Raw genomic sequence first — 22,125 nt, 5'->3', positions numbered from 1 at the left:
ATTAAAACGTTCACATGTGATTTGTAAATGCTGCACTGAGCTCTTTTGCTTTGACGAGTTTTGTGTCTACATGAAAGCGGGCAGAACAACGTCCGAACCAATGAATACGTTTCCAGATTGACTGGTGATGCCGCACGGGTTGCTCTCAGTTACAGCAGCTGTTTGAAGCAGGGAAAAGCGAGTTAGCTGTCCTTGTCGATTCCTTGACAATGTTTTATCATCGGTTAGATCTCTGAGCCCCGACTTTTATGTCTTCTTTGGATTAAAAAACAAATGTTGAATGTTATCAAATAATATAATATTGCCGCCCTCCGCGGCTCCCAGTGTTTGTTTTTTTCATTGAAAACGTGGGTGTTACCGGTGGCAGACCCCTGGTCTAGATCATTCTTATTCACTTTTTTAAATTGTAGTAGTGTAACCTTAGTTAGTATTCCTTTTTATTTTGTTTATTTTATGTTTGGGAAAGGTGACATTTCAGCTACTGTGATTCTATTTGTCATTAACATTAGTTCCTACCTGTCCTTGTTGACGGGGGACAGGAAAAAGGTGACGCGCGTTGGGTAAGAGCGGCGTAAAGAAAAAAGTGTACATGTGCCGTACTGTCTTGCCGTGTGGTGCATTAAAGAAGCATACCACGTAAAGAAAATTGCCCGTACCAACAGCGAGAAATCAGGGTTACAGTAGCTTGTCGGCCAAAAATCGAACGCTGCACGTCGGAGGGCGCACCGTTCAGCTTCTTATTTTCGGTTTTAAACTGCCATAATTTGCCATAATTTACTTACGTTCATAACTTCATACTATAATGTGACCAGCGGTTCATGGTCTTGGCGATCCATGCACTAAGTAATACAACGTTGTCATCTCGTGATCACATGATGATGATGATGAGACGCTGATTTTCCAATAATTAAAATTAAAAAACTGCTTCCACTCAGACTCGAACCCCGGACAAAAAAAATTTGTAGCCATGCATGTTAACTACTAGGCCATCCAAGACCTGATCATTGGTTGTTCTACAAGAGGCTATATGACGTAAGCAACTACGATGTTTTTGGACCAAAAGTGGGAGTCAATCGCCACCTACAGGCCAGAAGGACGTAACACACTCTTCCCGCAGTGCAAACCGGGCACTGACGCGGCAAAATTTGAAACCCAAACACAGTGGGGGTAGACACTTTTACCGGCTGCCTCTGTTTTCATAACTTTAAGCTATTCTTTTTTCTCTTGAACTTAAAACTATTTATTTGAGATTTAGCTGTTTTTGTTACATTTACGTATATTGTGTCTTCCTGTATTTTCAGCAGTTCTTTTAATTAAATTTATTTTAATTTAAATTTTAGCAAATCTGTATCACCTTTCCTCAATTTGAAATTCAACTGCTTCAGCTTCTTCTGCAAACATTCAGCTTTGTTTAAACAACTCTCTGAATTAAACAATTGTCTTCAAATACATTCATCTGTGCTTTACATGCTTTACAGCTATTTTCAGCAGTCTTATGCTGTAAAGCATTCACTGTATTGGGATTTGAATCTTTATTATCACAGTGAATGCTGCAAAGTATTCTTTAAGTTAATCTTTATTATTATTTTTCCCACATACTAGTAGTCATACGTGTCTTATTTTTAATGATGTGTCTGGTCAAGCCCTCAGACCTATACTTTAGTCCGTAGGTCCCCTTAAAGCACAGAGAGTTCCACAATTCCTCCCGTCGACTCCAACGGGAATGTTTTGCTGACTTCTGATTGGATCGCAGAAGGACAGGCATATAAAAATCGCTACTGTGGCCACAATTTTCACTACCCAGACATAAATCTCACCAGTTGCTCATTGATGCCTTGGCACTCATAAAGTGAAATTATTTTTTTTGAAAGCTATTATGGTTTTGCTGCAACAAGCCCGTTTAGCAGGGGTGCAACTCTGCTTTCACAGAGCAAAATGATCCTGATTTTCCTGTCTTTTTTCTGTATGACAGTGGCACAGCTGCAGCTTTGAGTGACAGCTTAAACTTCTAATGCTCAGTGTAGCAACTCTATGTATATTACTGAGTCAGCAGATCTCCGATTAATTAGTGCAGCAAGTTGTTTGTTCTGCATATATTGATTCTGCATGAGTAATAAGGACTGTTTTACACTTATTTAGCCAAAGACAATACTCAAGAGGAGATTGGACAATTCGCTCAGCTGCACCTAGTCTGTGGAACGCTCTCCCAGAGCACACGAGAATGCCACAGACTGTGGACGCTTCGTAAAACGTATTTATTTACTGGAGTTTTCAAAGTCAGCAAAATCCAGAGTCGCTCAGATTTTTTTGCGACATCTGATTCTCCCGCAGGAGTAATATCATAATAAAATCAAACGCTGTACGTGGGAGCGCACACTCGTTCTGTCTAAGCATACAGTACAATTGCTTATTTCTGTTTTGAGCTGCCGTAACTTGGAAATACTACTATACTAAATACTACAATTGTCTGCTAAATAATACAGGCAGCCAGCCCTATTAGTCATTTGTTATTATCTTGTAGGCCAAAATATAAAAATGAGATAATAACACTAATTGTTCAGTAATTACAACATCTGCTTCCACCGAGATTCAAACCCATTAACCCATTAAAAACAATAACTAACATTTAAACCACCAAGACATTGTAACGTTACTCTACGTGGGCCCATATAACATTGTCTTAGTACAGCCTTATAGAGGCCAGTGTCGGGGCTGATCGTCACCTATCGGCCAAAAAGACGGAACACATGCTCCAACGTGATAAAAACAAGGTGATACCGTGCTGAAAATGAAAGCTGATTGTGGTAAAGGCTGACACTTTTAAGTGCTACAACTGTAGGTCTCAAAGAAAAGTGGACGCAGACCGTCCGTCATCGTCCTATTTTTTTACAGAAGTGAATGGGAAAGTTCACAGCATGTTGTAGTGTTGAAAGAATATAACCTTTGCCACCACTATGTATGTTCATGCTGCCAAATACTGTATGACAACTTTCAAGGACAGTGGAGAAGACAGAAGGTGAATGAACTGTTGGCGGGTCTATGTTTACTCTCAGCTGAGACATCAATGACGCTGCGGTGAAATATAGCTACCTCATTGCTAATGAAATCGCAGTGAGTTTTTAAAATGAGTTTGACACCCCTGATTTAAATATCCCAGTGAGAGATGTTTCTGTGCCATGATGTTTTTTAAATCCTCGCTGAAAATCTTTGTACAGGTTAATCCAAGTGAATGACTTGGAAGAGTTAATTATTGAAGTTAACTCCATATGAGTTATGGGGTAAAACTCTCTAAGTAACCAGAGGAGTTTGCCTATAGTTTGCTAGTTCTCGAGGGACCAGAGTAGCTTTTTTCAATAAAGATTTGACCACAGCCACCGTAAAAGCCTGTGGTAGATAGCCTATATGTAAATATTGGTTGATTAGATTCAATATGGATGAGCTGGTTAACGATAGAACTTCTTTGTGTAATCTGGTTGGGATGGGGTCTAAAAGACAAGTGGGTGATTTTGAACTTAACTCCATATGAGTTATGGGGGAAAAGCTCTCTAAGTAAGAAAGACAACTTGGTAAATTTATTAGAGTTGTTGGATCTAGACAGTCATTTCTGTCATTTGGAGGAAGTCGCTGATGAACAGTTTCCCTAATAGTGATAATTTTATTAGTAAAGTAATTTGTAAAATCATTGCTGCTGAGATTTAAAGGGATAGTAGGTTGACACACAACACAACACAACACAGCTATGACTCTTAGTCAGCCTAGCTACAGTGCTGAAAAGCTTCAACTTCTGGCTCTCGAGGAGTGCAGACGTGTTTTCTCTCTGCTCCTACTCTGCTTTCGCTTGCAGTGTCCTTGTCCTGTCTTTTTCTGAGCACCCTGATCTGCTATTCTGGAATAACATTTTTGAACTTGGAGCTAATCAACTGGTCACTCAGCGCATTGGACAAAATGACCCACAAAGAAAAGAATCTCAGAGAGAACCACTCTGCCCCTTGGGGACTTTTGCCTCCGGCTACGTGTGGGATGTCTGGAGCCTCTGTCCATCGAGGATGCAGAGGATCTATTCATATTTTGGACTTTGATAACAGGGCTACTCATGATTGCCTTTGGTGGTGCCCTGCTTTATCGGAAGATTGGAAAGATTGGAAGATAACCGGCCATGGAGCTACAAACGCCGATGGGGGCCATGGTTACTCGGCTGACGGAATTACACCAGAGGGTGGCCCGGATTGAAGGACTGACAACTAACATCTCAGCTTGTTTGGATGATTTGCATCAGAGGATGAGTTGGATGGAGGGACTGATTAGTAACATCTCAGCCCGTTCGGATGCCTGGATTGCAGGACTGACTAATAAGATCTCAGCCCGTTCGGAGGAAGACAAGAGACAGACGGATAACATCTACAGACAGACTGAACACTTGGTTACTATAGTGACAGCCTTGTCTGACAGGCTTGAGGAGATGTTGCGGTTGACCCAAGGACCTACAAGAGGCGATGAAGCCCTGAGTTCTGACCGATTGGAGTATTGCTCTAGACAAATTAGTCATGGATCGTTAAAAGGTATTAGAATTGGCTGTGTATGATTCTATCCCTTCTCTCTCACCCCTCCTTTCCCGGGTCCAATCTAGCTCACCAGCTGTGCCTCTATCTATCCTCAAGCTGGCTGCTTATGGGAATTTCCCCGCTGTGGGACTAATAAAGGCATTCTATTCTATTCTAAAAGAAAGCACAAGGTGCTTTTTTTTATATATTATTAGACTGTGCTTCCATGCAATGCAATTTGTCTTTCTAGTTGTCATGTCCTGTACGTTAGGCTGTAAATCTCTGAGTTATACCATGGAGCGAACCTCCTCTGATTCGCTACCTTCTTCTTCAGAGGAGCCACTGTGTCTAACATTGTATGTAGAGTAGCTGCAGCATCATCTAAGCACCATCAGCCTGTTCATATGGATTAAGGTGACTGTTCTCCTCTGTGTAGCTACAGGACGATGAGGCAAAAGATGATGGAATCATCTGCTTGAATCTGGCAACCGTGTTGTCAGACAAACATCTGCTATAGTAAGAAAGTTAATAAGAAATTGTCAGATAACAGAGGGTTTTGGGGAAGAACTATTAAATTATCAATTTCAACCCGATTATGTCAGGATAAGATTGAGGGTATGGTTAAAATGACGAGTGGGTTCATTTACATGCTAAGTAAAACCAATAGTGTCTTTTAATGAGATAAAAGTCAAAGAGACAGCTACGGTCAAAATCCACATGAATGTTAAAGTTTCCCACTACAATGACTTTATCAGTGCTACAGAGGCAGCCGTTGAAAGTGTTTACCCCCATTGTGCTTTGGTCCCGAATCTGCCACGTCAGCGCCCAGTCTGCACTGCGTGAAAGAGTGTGTTACGTCCTTTTGGCCTGTAGGTGGCGATTGACTCACACTTTTGGACCTAAAACATCGTAGTTGACTATGTCATATAGCCTCTTGTAGAACAACCAATAATCAGGTTTTGGGTTGGGCTGCAAAACTTTTTGTCCGGGGTTCGAGTCTGAGTGGAAGCAGTTTTTTAATTTTAATTATTAGAAAAACAGCGTCTCATCATCATCATGTGACTCACGAGATGACAACGTTGTATTACTTGCATGGATCGCCAAGACCATGAACCGCTGGTCGCATTATAATATTTAGTAAAGTTATGAACGTAAGTAAGTTATGGTAAATTATGGCAGTTCAAAACCGAAAATAAGAAGCTGAACGGTGTGCCCTCCCGCGTGCAGCGTTCGATTTGTGGCAGACAATTTCTCGCTGATTTCTCGCTGTTGGTACGGGCTACAATTTTCTCTACGTGGTATTCTTCTTTAATGCACCACACGGCAAGACAGTATAGCACATGTACACTTTTTTCTTTACGCCGCTCTTACCCAACGCGCGTCACCTTTTTCCTGTCCCCCATCAACAAGGGCAGGCAGGAACTAATGTTACTTACAAATAAAATCACAATGTGACACCTGGTGTCACCACCCATTGCTGGGAGGTGCTAATGTGTAGCAGGTGTTCCTTGTGTGGGTAATCCGGGGTCTGGCATTTAACCCACGACGGAGGCGCGCTCCAGTCGCTGGTGTGTTACTCCATGAGCGGAAGCCTTATCGCTGCATTAGTGTCTATAAGGAGCAAAGTATGTTGTCCAAGTTGACCCAGGTCTGACGTACGTTTTGTAAGTTGCCTTTTTGAACCTGCTGCCATGCTTCATGTGCTTTTTGTTTTTTTCATAGACTACTAGTTTAAGAGGAACCGGCACTATTGTAGTTCCAGCTGCTCGGTTCTTTTTGTGCCTTGGCACGCTCCTTTTGTTAATTACAATTTGTTAAGTACCTTGCCATTGCAAGACGTTTTTTTGTTACGCTCCCTTGTTTTACGCTTCCTTGTTTTATTTAATAATGTGGACATACTCATTGGTCTGCCTGCCTTTCTGCAATTGGGTACCAGTTCTGCACAGCGTTGTAACACACAATAGCTGAAATGCCACGTTTCCCAAACATAAAATTAAAAAAAGCAATACTAACTAAGGTTACACTACTACAATTTAAAAAAGTGAATAAGGATAATCTAGATAATCTTCTTAGCCTCCCTGGGAAAGTCTATGCCAGGGTACTGGAGGGGAGAATTCGGCCGATAGTCGAACCTCGGACACAGGAGGAACAATGTGGTTTTCGGCCTGGTCGTGAAACGCTGGACCAGCTTTATACCCTCAGCAGGGTGCTTGAGGGTTTGTGGGAGTTTTTCCAACCAGTCTACATGTGTTTTTTGGATCTGGAGAAGGCATTCGAACGCGTCCCTCGTGACATCCTGTGGGGGGTGCTCCGGGATTATGGAGTCCAGGGCTCTTTGCTAAGGGCTGTTCGGTCTCTGTACAACCGGAGCAGGAGCTTGGTTCGCATTGCCAGCAATAAGTCAAACCATGTTGGACTTCAGCAGGGCTGCCCTTTGTCAGCGGTTCTGTTCATTATTTTTATGGACAGAATTTTTAGGCGCAGCCAGGGGCCAAAGGGGTTCTGGTTTGGGGACCACAGGATAGCATCTCTGCTTTTTGCAGATGATGTTTTCCTGTTGGCTTCATCAGGCCAGGACCTCCAGCGTGCGCTGGTGCGGTTTGCAGCTGAGTGTGAATCGGCTGGGATGAGAATCAGTTCCTCCAAATCTGAGGCCAGGGATCTCGACCGGAAAAAGGTGGTTTGCTCTCTCCAGGTGGGAGGAGAGTTCCTGCCCCAAGTGGAGGAGTTTAAGTGTCTTGGGGTCTTGTTCACGAGTGAGGGAAGGAAGGAGCGTGAGTTTGACAGACGGATCGGTGCGGCGGCTGCAGTAATGCGGTCGATCAAATGCTTTATATTACACCTTGTAAAACTATAAATACTGTTCAGATCGTTTACAGACGATAAAACATTGTCAAGGCATCGACAAGGACAGCTTACGCGCTTATCCCTGCTTCAAACAGCTGCTGTAACTGAGAGCAACCCGTGCGGCATCGCCAGTCAATCTGGAAACAAATTCATTGGTTCTTTAAGGTGTGTGAACTGGGGAGGAGACGGCAGCAGCGACTGAAGAGCAACTGAATAAAGTTGATGTCTTCCCCGCTGACAGGCACATGCATTTGATAATGCACTTACCTTGGCTGACAGTTCAAAACCGTCCTTGAATAACATCTATGAACTGCAGTTTCTTACCTGATTATCCATGATTATTATGGAAGAAGCACAAATCATCGCCAGTCCAAATTGTGCAATTAATACTGTGTTTACAATAAAGGTAATGAATAATAATACTAATAGTATTTTCAATTTAAAATGTACTCCATATTTTAAATGAATGTCGAAGTGCTACAAACAAATTAGAACAGAAAGCTACGATAAATACAGTACATACGTTTACTCTTGCAGAGTAACTACTTGCTGCATTAATGAGTCTCAGACCTGCAGCTGGTCACACGACCCGATGCTGCCCATTCTCCCACAAAGCTTTGTACCGGAGCTGAAGTATTTCTCACCTGCTGATCGAGTAGTAGCAACACATTAGCATGTCTAGGCGCCTCTACACAGGAGGGGGAAGGGATGTGAAGTTTGCTCTTGCGACTGTGAGCAAACATGAGACAAACAAAAGCTTGGTCGAACTCAGATCCAAGTCATCTGAGTACGAAACACATCACATATCATTCGATCTTGTGTTTCATTCGAGCAGCAGTCTGGAGCTCTCTGCTAAGACTGCTGCCCTGCGACCCATCCCCGGATATGCTTCGATTAAAAATTAAAAGCAGAGGTTTTTTGTTTTTTGTTTTTCTCTAAACGAAAAAACAGTTTTAAATCCAATTCTGTGTGTTTTTGTTAAAAATATTTTTACTCGGTTTATTGGTTTGCATGGCGGTGCTTTTATTCAAATCTGTTTGCCGCCCATAGCAAGTGAAAGGAGAAGCCGGTGAAGGTGGATGGACGGGCGAATGGGAAATTAAAGTTTTCAAAAGAATAAGTCACATAGGCCACTCATTCAGTTACAATGACAAGCACAGTCAAAACAAATTGTCGCTACATCTAGTGCGCCACTCCCCCATTTCTCTCGTAGCCTGCATTTGCACATCCATACAGTACATTTGCGTATTGGTCAGTCTCTGTCTGGACACATGACTCGTCATGTGTTTGTGTAACTTTTAAGAACAAAACAAATTATAAGCAGAGGTAACGTGAGAACGACTTTTTGTGTTTTCCGTTTGTCTCTAAACAATAAAAACATATTAACTCCAATTCTGTGTCTTTTTGTAAGAAACTAATACTTTTGCCTTGTTTATTGGTTTGTAAGGCGGTGCTTTGATTAAAATCTGTTTGCTGCTCATCGCAAGAGAAACGAAAACGCCGGTGAAAGTAGCTGGATGAACGGATGGGAAAATAAAATGTTGAAACGTAAACGGGCTGATTAAGAGTGATCTCAGCGACTCAGTTACAATGACACACGCAGTCAAAACAAGTCAAACTGCAGTTCTGCACACAGAGTAAACATGTACGAACATGTTGTGATGCGTAGCTGTAGATCTGCTGATTTCTGGCGTTGTTTGAGCACAAAACAGATACTTAATAGTAAAAACTTAATAGTAAAATAGGTCTGGTGTAAAATATGTGTGTTAAAGGTAGAAATGAACAGTTGGACCTCAGTTACCACCACCACCAGGTGGCGCAGCGTTGATTAGAAGCCTCCAAAGCACTACAACACTGTAGTGATTGAAACGAGACTAGCGTCCTGATTTTTTTCAGCCGGCTGCAGGATTAAAAATCTTAAGTCAGTGACGCACCCGCTGCACAGTGGCGGCGCGACGGTACTGCAGTAAAAACGCTAGTCACTTTGAACCGCTGCCACTGTATAAACTAAGTGAGATAAGAATTCAGAGAATTCAGTTAAGAACTCTGAATATGGAGCAGCAGGACGATAAACAATACAAAACACAACTGGCTTCTGAATTTTAGAGTCTGGGTGAGAAAGACTCAGAATGAGGCTCTCAAATGAGTTATAACTATGTTTAGGTGGAGGAGTAGCAGCAATTTATAACTAACTATAACTAAGATTTACAAATGACTCCTCACTCGACCTGTACTTCTAGGAACATGATGGTTGATGTGACTTATTGGAGTTGACTCATTTAAAGTAACATATTCATCCTGCTGCAGCCAGGTTTCAGTGAGACAGAACAGATCTATGTGATGGTCACTTATCAAGTCATTTAACAACAAGGATTTAGATGAGAGAGATATGATATTTAATTAACCACACTTTATTAACTTACTGTTACTTCCTTCCGTAAGAGGAACAGTTTTGATGTTTATTAAATTCTGATAAGTCACTCCTCCTTGATTTGTTTGAGTTTAGGTGGTCGAGGAGCAGTCACAGTCTCTATGTGATAACTAAGACTAAGAGGGGGTGGTGGCTGTAGGGAACATGCAGAGAGGTGTGTAAGACTCTGCGTCCTGGGCTCCACTCTGAGTTGTCACGGAGTAGGGAGGCTAAGCAACATGGCCATGTTACTAAAGAGCAGAGAGGCTCCGTCCAACGTGAGATGGACGCCGTCTCTTCTAATCAGCCTAGGTTTTCCCCAAAAACTACTCCAATCAACCACAAAGCCCATATCGTTTGCAGAGCACCACCTAGACATCCAGCGGTGGAGCAAGACAGCCGGCTATATATGTCATTGTTGGTCACAGTAGGGAGGGGTCCAAAGAAAACTATGGAGTCCAACATTGGTTTGGCAGTTGGCATTGTTCAGTTTGAGTGACTTCCGATTGGCGAAAACAGACGTCGAAACAAAAATCAGCTTAACTAATAAGGCTAAACAAAGGCTAGGTATGGCATGATCAAGGCTAAACATAGGGCTATGCAAGGAAAGAGCAAGGCATGAACACGGCAAAACAGAACCTAGGCATGACATGAGTATGGCTGAGCCAAGTTTGGCTGAACATGAACATGGCTGAACACAACATGGCTGAGCAGATGAAAGGCACCAATGCACGTCTTATGTGCAGGGCAGAAAGAGACTAACATGGGCTGGATTTGAACAAAGGCAAGCAAACAATGCATAACTAAAATCCAGAACCCCCTCTGCATGTTAGAGTCCATGGAAAATAGTCCATAGAGAAGAGCTTAGGCCAACCAGCAGCTGGGTGAGTTTGTACAGTCGTAGCACTTCAAAGCGACCACCTTTTTTACCGCAGTACGTGCGCGTCGCCAGCGCGCCACGGGTGCGTCCCCGACTAAGGATTTTTAATCCTTCAGCAAGCTGAAAAAAAATCAGGGTGCTAGTCTCGTTTTAACCACCAGGTGGCGCAAAGATGTGAGGTCCGACTGTTCATTTCTATCTGTGTCTGCACATTAAGCACAAAAAACGATGGCATGGTATTGTATCATTAAATGTAGAGTAGTTCATTTTATATTATATTTAAATTTTTTTATAAATTAATTATTATAAATAGTATAGATTATTATGTGCCTTTGCTCGCTAGTGTGGGCTAGTGTTTGTTGTCAATTGCCGAAGCTGCTGATGTTTTTACACAGTTTTCAGGCCAGCCGAGAGACACAGTCCCTCCTCCAGCCAATCCAATAGAATAATATAAGTATAATAACATAAAATAGGAATCTATATTTATTCATCAATCTGTGTTATAAATGTATTTTATATGCATATTTGCACTCGTCTTCTGGTGTGTTGATCATGAGGAAAAAATACAAAACAAACTGGATTCGTTTCGTTTCGTCCTCTCTTTATATGAGCGACAAACGGAATTCAAGTGTTGTTGTTTTTTCGACACAAGGCACGGAGTTGGATTTAAAGCTGATTTTTCGTTTTGAGAAAAAAGCAGAGAACGAAAAACCAAGTCGTTCTCTCGTTATAGCAGCGCTTAAGTTTAACCAAACTCTTAAAATTTAATGACCTATAGTTTGCTCTGACTCTGAATGAAAAGCCCTTATGACAGATGATGTGTCCAGGTAGAGCTTAACCAGAAATGTATGTATGTGATAATGCAGGCAACGAGAGAATCGGGGAAGTGGCGTCACCGTCTGAAGCAGACAGTGATGTGACGTTCCAACGATGGTGCTGAGGAGCCACCTATTCATAGGCAAATGACTTTGATCAAGTTGTCAATGCGCGCTAGTGTTTGTTGTCAAATGCTGATCTCGCTGCTGCCTTTATACAGTACGTCCTCGTGTGTAAGTACTGTGTCGGGTCTGTGTACGTTCTACGTTTGATTTCCCCCTCTAGAATAAATCAAGCTGTTTTCTAGGTAAATTGTCCAGAAAATAAAATACAAAGAACATCCGCTTCCTTATTTGTCTTGATATAAGCGAAAAACGGAATTTAATCACAGCACCGTGTTAAAACCAAATAAACGAGCTAATTTAATTAGATTTAAAGCCGTTTCCCGTTTTCTCGTTTTGTGGAAAAAAAGATTTTATTCTGGGGGACAAATCAAACAGTTGGAACATACACGGACCGTTTTCTGTTTCTCAATTAAAAAGAAACAAACGGCATTTATTCAAAGCAGCGTGTTAAAAACGAAAAATCGAGCTGAAAAGATTTAAAGCCGCTTTCCGTTTTCTCATTTGGTTTCAACGATTTGGTGCAATTAAACAGTTAAAACACTAAGACATAGGCAATGTGCCCTTTAAACGGAAGCTGCAGTATTATACTTTACCGTAATGACATTTACCACAATATCTGCAGAAAAACAATGTTTTATTACACAGGCAACACAGTGGATTAGGAACTCGCTCCGCACGAGTTACGGCGTCTGATGCTGATTCAGTTCCAAAAGCAAACTTCAAACCCCACCCCCTACTACGTATTGGCACAGAGACATTAACATATTGTCTCCACTCGGTCAATAGGTGTAAAATACTTTAGCTCCGAGACAAAGAAAAAGCTCCATGGGAGATCGGGCTCGTGATCAGCTGCACCTACGTAGCTGTGAGACGCCAAAACCTTTCACTTGACTTTTTAAAACGCTCTTCTTATGGTATTTAACACAGGTCTGGCAGACTACCACTGCTAAGTTGTAGAGAATATCATATAATAAAAATAAATAAATTGTTTCTCTGCTGCTACAGCCTCGGCTGCGTTGGGTTGTTAGTGTCCCTTTCACCTCTAACATATGAAATGTGTTCCTACGAAGTTGATCAGCCGCTTTCAGAATCAGAATCGTTTTTATTCCCCAGGTTTAAAAAGGGCAAACATTATTTTTATTTACAAAAAAAAAATAAAACGTTCACATGTGATTTGTCTGCTTTGATGTAGACAAAACTCTTGAAAGCATTTTACTTTACATTCCGTTTATTTTGTTAGTCTCACTTTCATATCTGTCTGATAATAAAAGTGGGCGGGGCTATCAGTCCCGTAGCAAAGGTAAGCGCTGACTGTGGGGGCTGGGCGCATCAACATACAGGACAAAGACCTGTGTTCCTCTGCCACAGCCTCCTCTTTCAGCCTGTTGTAATTGCAAATGCTGCACTGAGCTCTCTTTTACTTTGATGAGTTTTGTGTCTACATGAAAGCGGGCAGAACAACGTCCATGCGTGCGTCACGCTGAAAGCGGCTGGTGAACCTCTTGGGAACATGGCTCTAGCTCTGCAATGACTTTATGTGGTACAGGTGAAAGGGAAAATAACGAAATAAACGGAATATAAAAAGGAAACGCTTTCAAGCGTTTTCTGTTTATATTTTTAATGCACATTTAATAAAACTGTACTATCGTTTTTTCGTAATTTTTGGTGACATGACAGTGCAAACCGTATGGGATTTTTTTTGATAAACAGCTGGTTAACTTTGTAGGAACATGGCTGTAGCTCTGCAATGACTTTATGTGGTACAGGTGAAAGGAGGAATAACGAAATAAACGGAATATAAAACGGAAACGCTTTCAAGCGTTTTCTGTTCACCCAAACTTGATGGGTGTACAGTCATCTTTTCAGAAAATTTTTAGCATTTGCATGTTGTTGTAAATGAATAACGAAATCAACAAAATCTACGTTTAAAAAAAACAGTGAAGAGTTCCGTGTCTACATGAAAGCGGGCAGAACAACGTCCGTCTATGACTCACTGCCGAATGCGGCTGGTGAACCTCTTGGTAACATGGCTGTAGCTCTGCTAAATAATACAGGCAGCCAGCCCTAATAATCATTTGTTATTTTCGTGTATGCCAAAATATACAAATGTTCAGTAATTACAACTTCTGCTTCCACCAGGATTCGAACCCGGGGTAAAAAATGGACACGTCAAGGCTGTTAACAATAAACAAACCATTACACCACGGAGGCGTTGTGACGTAGCTCTACATGGGCCTATATAACATAAGTATAAGACAGCCTCATAAAGGCCAGTGTAGGGGTTGATCGCCACCTATAGGCCAAATAGACGCAACACAGCTCCAACGCGCTGAGAACCCGGTGATACCGCGCTAAAAATGCAAACAGATTGCCGTAAAGGCTGACACATTGAAGTGCTACGACTGTATAGGGAACCAGATGGGAGAGAGAGAGAGGAAGTGGGTATGGTTCAGAGCAAAAGCTTTGTTATGTTAGAGGGACACAGAATGGGATCATGACACTATGTTAGCTCGAGACAGAAATGGGCAGACTCTGGCAATGTTTCTAAGGTGGTAGAATGCATTTTTGCTTATGGTCCTTGTACAAAAGGCTCTGTGAGACAGTGCGGTTGACAGGAATTCCCACTATCAATGAAGGGGTCTCGATTTGCTGGACAGACACTAAAGCAGAGTGAGAGGATTTCGCCAGCTGACGCCAACTCTTTAATAGCCAGTCTCATAGTAACTAGGGTGTGCGTGGGTGCGCATAGTAATTGCGAGTTGTCACCCCCACAAGTCTTGTTACACGTGTGTGTGTGTGTGTGTTTAGTTAGCCGTTAGCAAGCCGTTGCGTCGGTATATGTATATGTTTGTTTACGTCTTTGTACTGTTTATTATTTCTAGAGACCACACCCCATCTAGCCCATCTCCTGCATTGTGTGTGTGTTGGATAAAATACAGAGACCAAACCCATCTCAGCCCCCTCCTTGCCTCACCACCACACTTACTACTAGTATCGTCCTGGCCTTGAAATGGTGTTCCACAGAGCTAGGTTCCCAACTAACCATCCCCCGCTACCTCCTATTAAGAAAAAAGGCAAGCCAGACCCAGGGAGCACTGTACCACCACCCGGGGTATCACAAGCAGTGCAGCCAGAACCCCCCCCCCCCCCCCCAACATCCACAATTGCTAAAATGTGAGCAGACAGACCATATGTAAGAACTAGGTCTAATGTGTGCCATTTGCTGTGTGTAGGTTTGATTACATGCTGTTTAAAATCCACATCCGAAAAGTCCAGTATGCATGCACACACGCAATATAGGAGGGGTGTTAAAAACAAAAGTGTAATATTCAAATGACATATAGTTCTCAAACATAATAATTCTAAAACCTAGTGACGTGGAAATAATAGTAGCTCTGCCTCCTCCTTTCTCATGAATCCTTTATTCTTGTACAAAACTTTATTCTGGTGGTGAGGTTTCAGTAAGTGTAGCTGCTCCGTTAGTACCAAGCCATGTCTCAGTTGAAAACATACAGCCAATATTATTGATCTTGAATTGAATTGAAATAATCATTAATAACGAACACCTGTTTACTTACATTTAAAAGGGCCATGTTGAAAGTCGGTTGATTATGTTGACATACTTCATTGATTCCCGCAGGCAGCAACCTCCTGCTTCCCACACTAACTCGATACCCACTGAGCCATCAGAAGACTGCTGTATGACTTATACTGGATATCAATCTTTTTAAAACGTTAAATATATATAAAAACTCCCTTCTCACCCTACGCGGGTGGTCACATCCGTTTTCCAAGCTCGGGTCCTCTACCAGAGGCCAGGAAGCTTGAGGGTTCTGCACAGTATCCTTGTTGTTCCTAGGACTGCACTTTTCTGGACTGAGATGTCGGATGTTTTTCCAGGGATCTGTTGTAGCCTTTCCTCCAATTTGGAGGTCACTGCCCCCAGTGCTACGATCACCACAGGCACCACTGTGGCCTTCACCTTCCAAGCCTTCTCCAGTTCTTCTCTGAGCCCTTGGTATTTCTCTAGTTTCTCATGTTCCTTTTTCCTGATGTTGCCATCGCTTGGTATTGCCACATCCACCACTACGGCTTTCCTCTGTTCTTTGTCCACCACCACACTGTCTGGTTGGTTCGCCATTACTATTCTGTCTGTCTGTATCTGGAAGTCCCATAGGATCTTGGATCGCTCGTTCTCTACCACCTTGGGAGGTGTTTCCCACTTTGACCTTGGGGTTTCCAGTCCATACTCTGCGCAGATGTTCCTGTATACTATGCCAGCCACTTGGTTATGGCGTTCCATGTATGCTTTCCCTGCCAGCATCTTACACCCTGCAGTTATGTGCTGGATCGTCTCAGGGGCCTCTTTGCACACTCTACACCTTGGGTCTTGTCTGGTGTGGTAGATCTGGGCCTCTATGGCTCTGGTGCTCAGGGCCTGCTCCTGTGCAGCCAGGATGAGTGCCTCTGTGCTGTCCTTCAGCCCGGCCCTTTCAAGCCATTGGTAGGATTTGTTGAGATCAGCCACTTCAGTTATGTTCCGGTGGTACATCCCGTGTAAGGGCTTGTCCTCCCATGATGGTCCCTCTTCCAGCATCTCATCCTCTGTTCTCCACTGCCTGAGACATTCACTCAGCACGTCATCTGTCGGGGCCTTATCCTTGGCAGAAAGAGATACAGACCACAGATGTTAAGACACGAAAGCTCCTCACCATGCATGGAGGGTTCCACCCCAAATCTAGCACCCTGAGACTGTACGCTAGCCGCAAGGAAGGAGGCCAAGGACTAGTGAGCGTGAGAGCCACTATCCGGGATGAAACATCCAAGATCCATAAGTACATCAAGGATGCTATATATATATAAATATGAGAAGCATTCAATAACGAATTCAAGAGTAGTATATATAGTATATAGTAAAAAATTTGACCAGACAAGACCCAAGGTGTAGACTGTGCAAAGAGGCCCCTGAGACGGTCCAGCCCATAACTGCAGGGTGTAAGATGCTGGCAGGGAAAGCATACATGGAACGCCATAACCAAGTGGCTGGTATTGTATACAGGAACATCTGTGCGGAGTATGGACTGGAAACCCCAAGGTCAAAGTGGGAAACACCTCCCAAGGTGGTAGAGAACGAGCAAGCCAAGATCCTGTGGGACTTCCAGATACAGACAGACAGAATGGTAATGGCGAACCAACCAGACATTGTGGTGGTGGATAAAGAGCAGAGGAAAGCCGTAGTGGTGGATGTGGCAATACCAAGCGATGGCAACATCAGAAAAAAGGAACGTGAGAAAGTAGAGAAATACCAAGGGCTCAGAGAAGAACTGGAGAAGGCTTGGAAGGTGAAGGCCACAGTGGTGCCTGTGGTGATCGGAGCACTGGGGGCTGTGACCCCCAAACTGGAGGAGTGGCTACAACAGATCCCTGGAAAAACATCCAACATCTCAGTCCAGAAAAGTGCAGTCCTAGGAACAGCAAGGATACTGAGCAGAACCCTCAAGCTCCCTGGCCTCTGGTAGAGGACCCGAGCTTGGAAAGTGGATGAGACCACCCACGGAGGGTGAGAATAGAGTGGTATATAGTTATATATAGCTTGTGCCATTTCGACGTTCAAAAAACAAACAAAAATATGTAGACATGTTGAATGAAAGTAACATTAACAGAAGTTGCCAGGGATATGAATAATTTTAGGCTCGACTTTATATTAGGCTAATGGCTGTAATGTTACAGTATTATGATATTTCCAAGCCAGTGTTTGGCTAATGCTAGGATTGTGGCTATTTCTGGCTACATTGTCTCTGTCTCTCTCTCTCTCTCTGTATGCTGCATGCATGATGTAAAAGGCTACTTTGATGTTGACAATTTCCAGACTAATCAATCAGTCACTCTCCCTCTGTCTTTCTTGGTTTTTCCTGCAGTAGTAGAGGTGAAAAGCAGCCTCCCATCAGGCATGGAAAGCCCTCTAGGAATGGCAAGCGAACAGCAGAAAGAAGGAGGCGGAGAAGGTGGTGAGTATTGCTTCTGGGGACTATAAGAATCCTTGAGATTCTCTTGAGGGTAAAGAGCTTTAGAAACGTGTACAAACCAATTAATACTTCTAATGCCTACTCTCTAGAACTCAAATCTAAGACCTTGCTTCTATGCAGTAGAAACTCTATTTGAGAAGCAGGTCAGTGCTTCTCAAATAGTGGGGCGTGTATGTAGAGAAGCATTATCCACATTTAGGGCAGAGGGCTGTGGGCAATCTTCTTCCTTTTGCAACATCTTATCTTTGTGAGACTGGTTTCTCTGCTGTTGCTGCACTGAAAACAAGACACTGAAGTACAGGTCTAAGCTAAACATTGAGGAGGAGCTGAGAGTTGCAGTATTATGCTTCAAGCCCAACTTTGAAAACCTGTACATGTGCTCATTGTAGCCATAAAATTCTTTTAGTCCTTTTTGTTTTGAAGGTCGAAGTGTTTCATATATTGTGAGACTGTTCAATGTAAATGCATTATTATTTATTGATTTTATTTATTCTTATTTTTCAGTATCAAATGGTCAAAAATAAATTGAGTTTAAATAAGGATTTACTTTTTTTAAATTTCAGTCAAATTGATGCACTTTATTTGTTTTTGGTTACAGACTAAAATACAATGTTAATAAAGTTATTCTTTGTTGTAAGATCTACATTTCTTTCTTTTTCTTTTTTATGTTTAATCTCTTTAATTGTTATATTTCCAGGTTATTAGGATGCAGTGCTATGCAGAGCTGTACGTATAACAATTTAATGGATAAATTATACTATTTACAGCTCTGGCAAAGAGTTGGGGAGATGTGAAATGTTTACTTCTTCCTAGGGGAGGGCGCAACAAAAAATTCTTTGAGAAGCATTGCTCTAGGTAATACCGGGTTACAATCTAAAAGGGAAACTACTCTATAATGATATTACAAATCATTGTCTGTTTACATATGCTACAAAGAGCTGCATAATGTATTAATCTTATCATTATCATGTAATCATATTTATTGTATCTCAAGTAGTTTCATTTTTGAGAGTGTTACTGTACCTACAGTACAACAGCTACTGTTCAACATGGTACCTGTATTCTGTTTCAGAAATGTTTCTGTTACAATACATACTGTAGTTATTTTGTTACTTGGTTATGCATTACTAATGTTAATTTAACTAAATTAATTGCCAAATAATAAACGTTAGAGTCCTTCATGACCACCTGGTAAAATTACTAATGACAAAAAAATTCTAGTTTAACTGTCCTCAAACAATATATGGAACAGAGTGCAAAAGCAAAATTCTAACTTACCTACAGATTGTTCAGATACAGAACCACTGGAGGTAGACTTTATTTGGGGCCTTTTGAGCTGTTTATAATCTCTCACTGTTATCTTTGTTATGTGTTATGTTATTTTTAGTAGGTGCATTTAACCATGCCCAAATAGCTTTTATTATTATTATTATTATTATTATTATTAGTAGTAGTAGTAGTAGTAGTAGTAGTAGTAGTAGTAGTAGTAGTAGTAGTAGTTAGTATGTCAATATCTTTACTATGTACTATATATACTACTCTTGAATTCGTTATTGAATGCTTCTCATATATAAAAAAAAAAAAAAACTCCCTTCTCACCCCACGCGGGTGGTCTCATCCACTTTCCAAGCTCGAGTCCTCTACCAGGGGCCAGGAAGCTTGAGGGTTCTGCGCAGTATCCTTGCTGTTCCTAGGACTGCACTTTTCTGGACTGAGATGTCGGATGTTATTCCAGGGATCTGTTGTAGCCATTCCTCCAATTTGGGGGTCACTGCCCCCAGTGCTCCAATCACCACAGGCACCACTGTGGCCTTCACCTTCCAAGCCATCTCCAGTTCTTCTCTGAGCCCTTGGTATTTCTCTAGTTTCTCATGTTCCTTTTTCCTTATGTTGCCATCGCTTGGTATTGCTACATCCACCACTACGGCTTTCCTCTGTTCTTTGTCCACCACCACAATGTCTGGTTGGTTCGCCATTACCATTCTGTCTGTCTGTATCTGGAAGTCCCACAGGATCTTGGCTCGCTCGTTCTCTACCACCTTGGGAGGTGTTTCCCACTTTGACCTTGGGGTTTCCAGTCCATACTCTGCGCAGATGTTCCTGTATACTATGCCAGCCACTTGGTTATGGCGTTCCATGTCCTTCAGCCCAGCCCTTTCAAGCCATTGGTAGGATTTGTTGAGATCAGCCACTTCAGTTATGTTCCGGTGGTACATCCCGTGTAAGGGCTTGTCCTCCCATGATGGTCCCTCTTCCAGCATCTCATCCTCTGTTCTCCACTGCCTGAGACATTCACTCAGCACGTCATCTGTCGGGGCCTTCTCCTTGATGTACTTATGGATCTTGGATGTTTCATCCTGGATAGTGGCTCTCACGCTCACTAGTCCTCGGCCTCCTTCCTTGCGGCTAGCGTACAGTCTCAGGGTGCTGGATTTGGGGTGGAACCCTCCATGCATGGTGAGGAGCTTTCGTGTCTTAACATCTGTGGTCTGTATCTCTTCCTTTGGCCACCTTATTATTCCCGCAGGGTATCTGATCACTGGCAGGTCGTAGCTGTTTATTGCCCGGGATTTGTTCTTGCCATTGAGCTGGCTCCTTAGGACTTACTCGTTGGAGGTATTTGGCTGTTGCCGCATTCCTTGTTGCCTGTTCAAAGTTGCTGTTTGCCTGTGGTATTCCAAGGTACTTGTAACTGTCCTCAATGTCTGCTATTGTTCCTTCTGGGAGTGAGACCCCTTCTGTGTGGATTACCTTGCCTCTCTTTGTCACCATCCTCCCACATTTCTCGAGCCCGAATGACATCCCGATGTCCAAGCTGTAGATCCTGGTGGTGTGGATCAGTGAGTCGATGTCTAGCTCACTCTTGGCGTACAGCTTGATGTCATCCATGTAGAGGAGGTGACTTATGGTGGCCCCGTTCCGGAGTCGGTATCCATAGCCAGTCTTGTTTATTATTTGGCTGAGGGGGTTCAGACCTATGCAGAACAGCAGTGGGGACAGTGCATCTCCTTGGTATATGCCACATTTGATGGATACTTGAGCAAGTGGCTTCCCATTGGCTACAAGGGTGGTTCTCCACAACCTCATCGAGATTGCAATGAAGGCCCTTAGAGTTCTGTTGATGTTGTACAGCTCCAAGCATTCAGTGATCCATGTGTGTGGCATTGAGTCATAGGCTTTCTTGTAGTCGATCCAGGCTGTGCACAGGTTGGTGTGTCGCATTCTGCAGTCTTGGGCGACTGTTCTGTCTACCAGGAGTTGGTGTTTGGCTCCTCTGGTATCCTTACTAATGCCCTTCTGTTCTTCGCTCATGTATTGACCCATGTGCCCACTTATCTTAGCTGCGATGATGCCTGACATGAGCTTCCATGTTGTGGAGAGACAGGTTATTGGCCGGTAGTTGGATGGGACTGTACCCTTTGAGGGATCCTTCATTATCAGGATCGTTCGCCCTTCGGTTAGCCATTCAGGGTGAGTTTCATTCCTTAGCAGCTGGTTCATTTGTGCTGCCAGGCGCTCATGGATTGCAGTAAGCTTCTTTCACCAGTAGGCGTGGATCATGTCAGGGCCGGGTGCTGTCCAGTTTTTCATACCTGAGACTCTGTGTTGGATGTCGGCCACTGTGATAGTCACTGGATTCTGTTCAAGGACGTTGCTGTGGTCTTCCCTCAGATCCACCAGCCACTGTGCATCTCTGTTGTGTGATGCCTCCCTCTCCCATATCCCTTTCCAGTACTGTTCAGTTTCCAGCCTTGGTGGGTCTGCTCTGCTGTTATTACCCTGCCATTGAGAGTACACTTTCGCAGGTTGTGTTGCGAACAGCCGGTTTATTCGTCTGGCTTCGTTATCTCTGGTGTATCTCTTTAGGCGGCTGGCCAAGGCTTGTAGCCTTTGCTTGGCAGTTTCGAGTGCTTCAGGTATGGGCATCTGGCTGTACCTCTTGGGCATCGGTCATCAGCTCATATCAGTTATCATATATATATTTATATATACACCGTACTATATATATTTATATATATAGTACACAAACCTTCCAGGCTACCTGTGGGCCTGGATTACACACCTACACATCACTGCTCCACCTGCGCTTGGAAAGCAGATGAGACCACCCGTGGAGGGTGAGAACACATATACACAGTATATACAGTGGCAGCTTTAGTACCGCAGTACAGTTACGTCGCCACGGTACAACAGGTGCGTCGCTGACTAAAGAAGTCTAATCCAGCAGCGGGCTGAAAAAAATAAGAAATCTCGTTTTAACCACCAGGTGGCGCAGCGTTGATTAGAAGCCTCCAATGCACTACAGCAAAACTGAGGTCCGACTGTTCATTTCTACCTATAACACACATATATTGCACCAAACCTATTTTACTATTATTATCTGTTGTGTGCTCAAATGTGGGAAGTATGGGTGACTGTTGTTTTGGCTAAGTTGGTGTGAGTTTGATCCATTGGTGTTGCTCTTACTATGCATTTCTTT

General features: G+C 42.9%; 1 protein-coding gene across 20 annotated transcripts in view; it reads left to right on the top strand.

Annotated features, from left to right (window-relative positions):
• Window positions 1-22,125, top strand: part of hdac5 (histone deacetylase 5) — a 112,667-nt gene that overhangs the window by 36,162 nt on the left and 54,380 nt on the right. For 15 of the 20 annotated variants that reach the window (XM_029159358.3, XM_029159360.3, XM_029159355.3 and 12 more), the window contains one exon: window positions 17,538-17,627. The exons of 3 other annotated variants lie outside the window; for them this stretch is intronic. In XM_029159358.3, the coding sequence (XP_029015191.1) occupies window positions 17,538-17,627 (90 nt within the window). Of the gene's footprint in view, window positions 1-161; window positions 4,560-17,537; window positions 17,628-22,125 lie in introns of those variants that run through there. 2 more of the 20 variants (XM_055510658.1, XM_055510659.1) reach the window with 2 other exon arrangements.

The sequence above is a fragment of the Betta splendens genome, chromosome 8 (genome assembly GCF_900634795.4).
Source record: "Betta splendens chromosome 8, fBetSpl5.4, whole genome shotgun sequence".
Lineage (NCBI taxonomy): Eukaryota > Metazoa > Chordata > Actinopteri > Anabantiformes > Osphronemidae > Betta > Betta splendens.
Note: the sequence above shows the minus strand (reverse complement) of the source record. Positions and strands in the feature narration are given on the sequence as shown.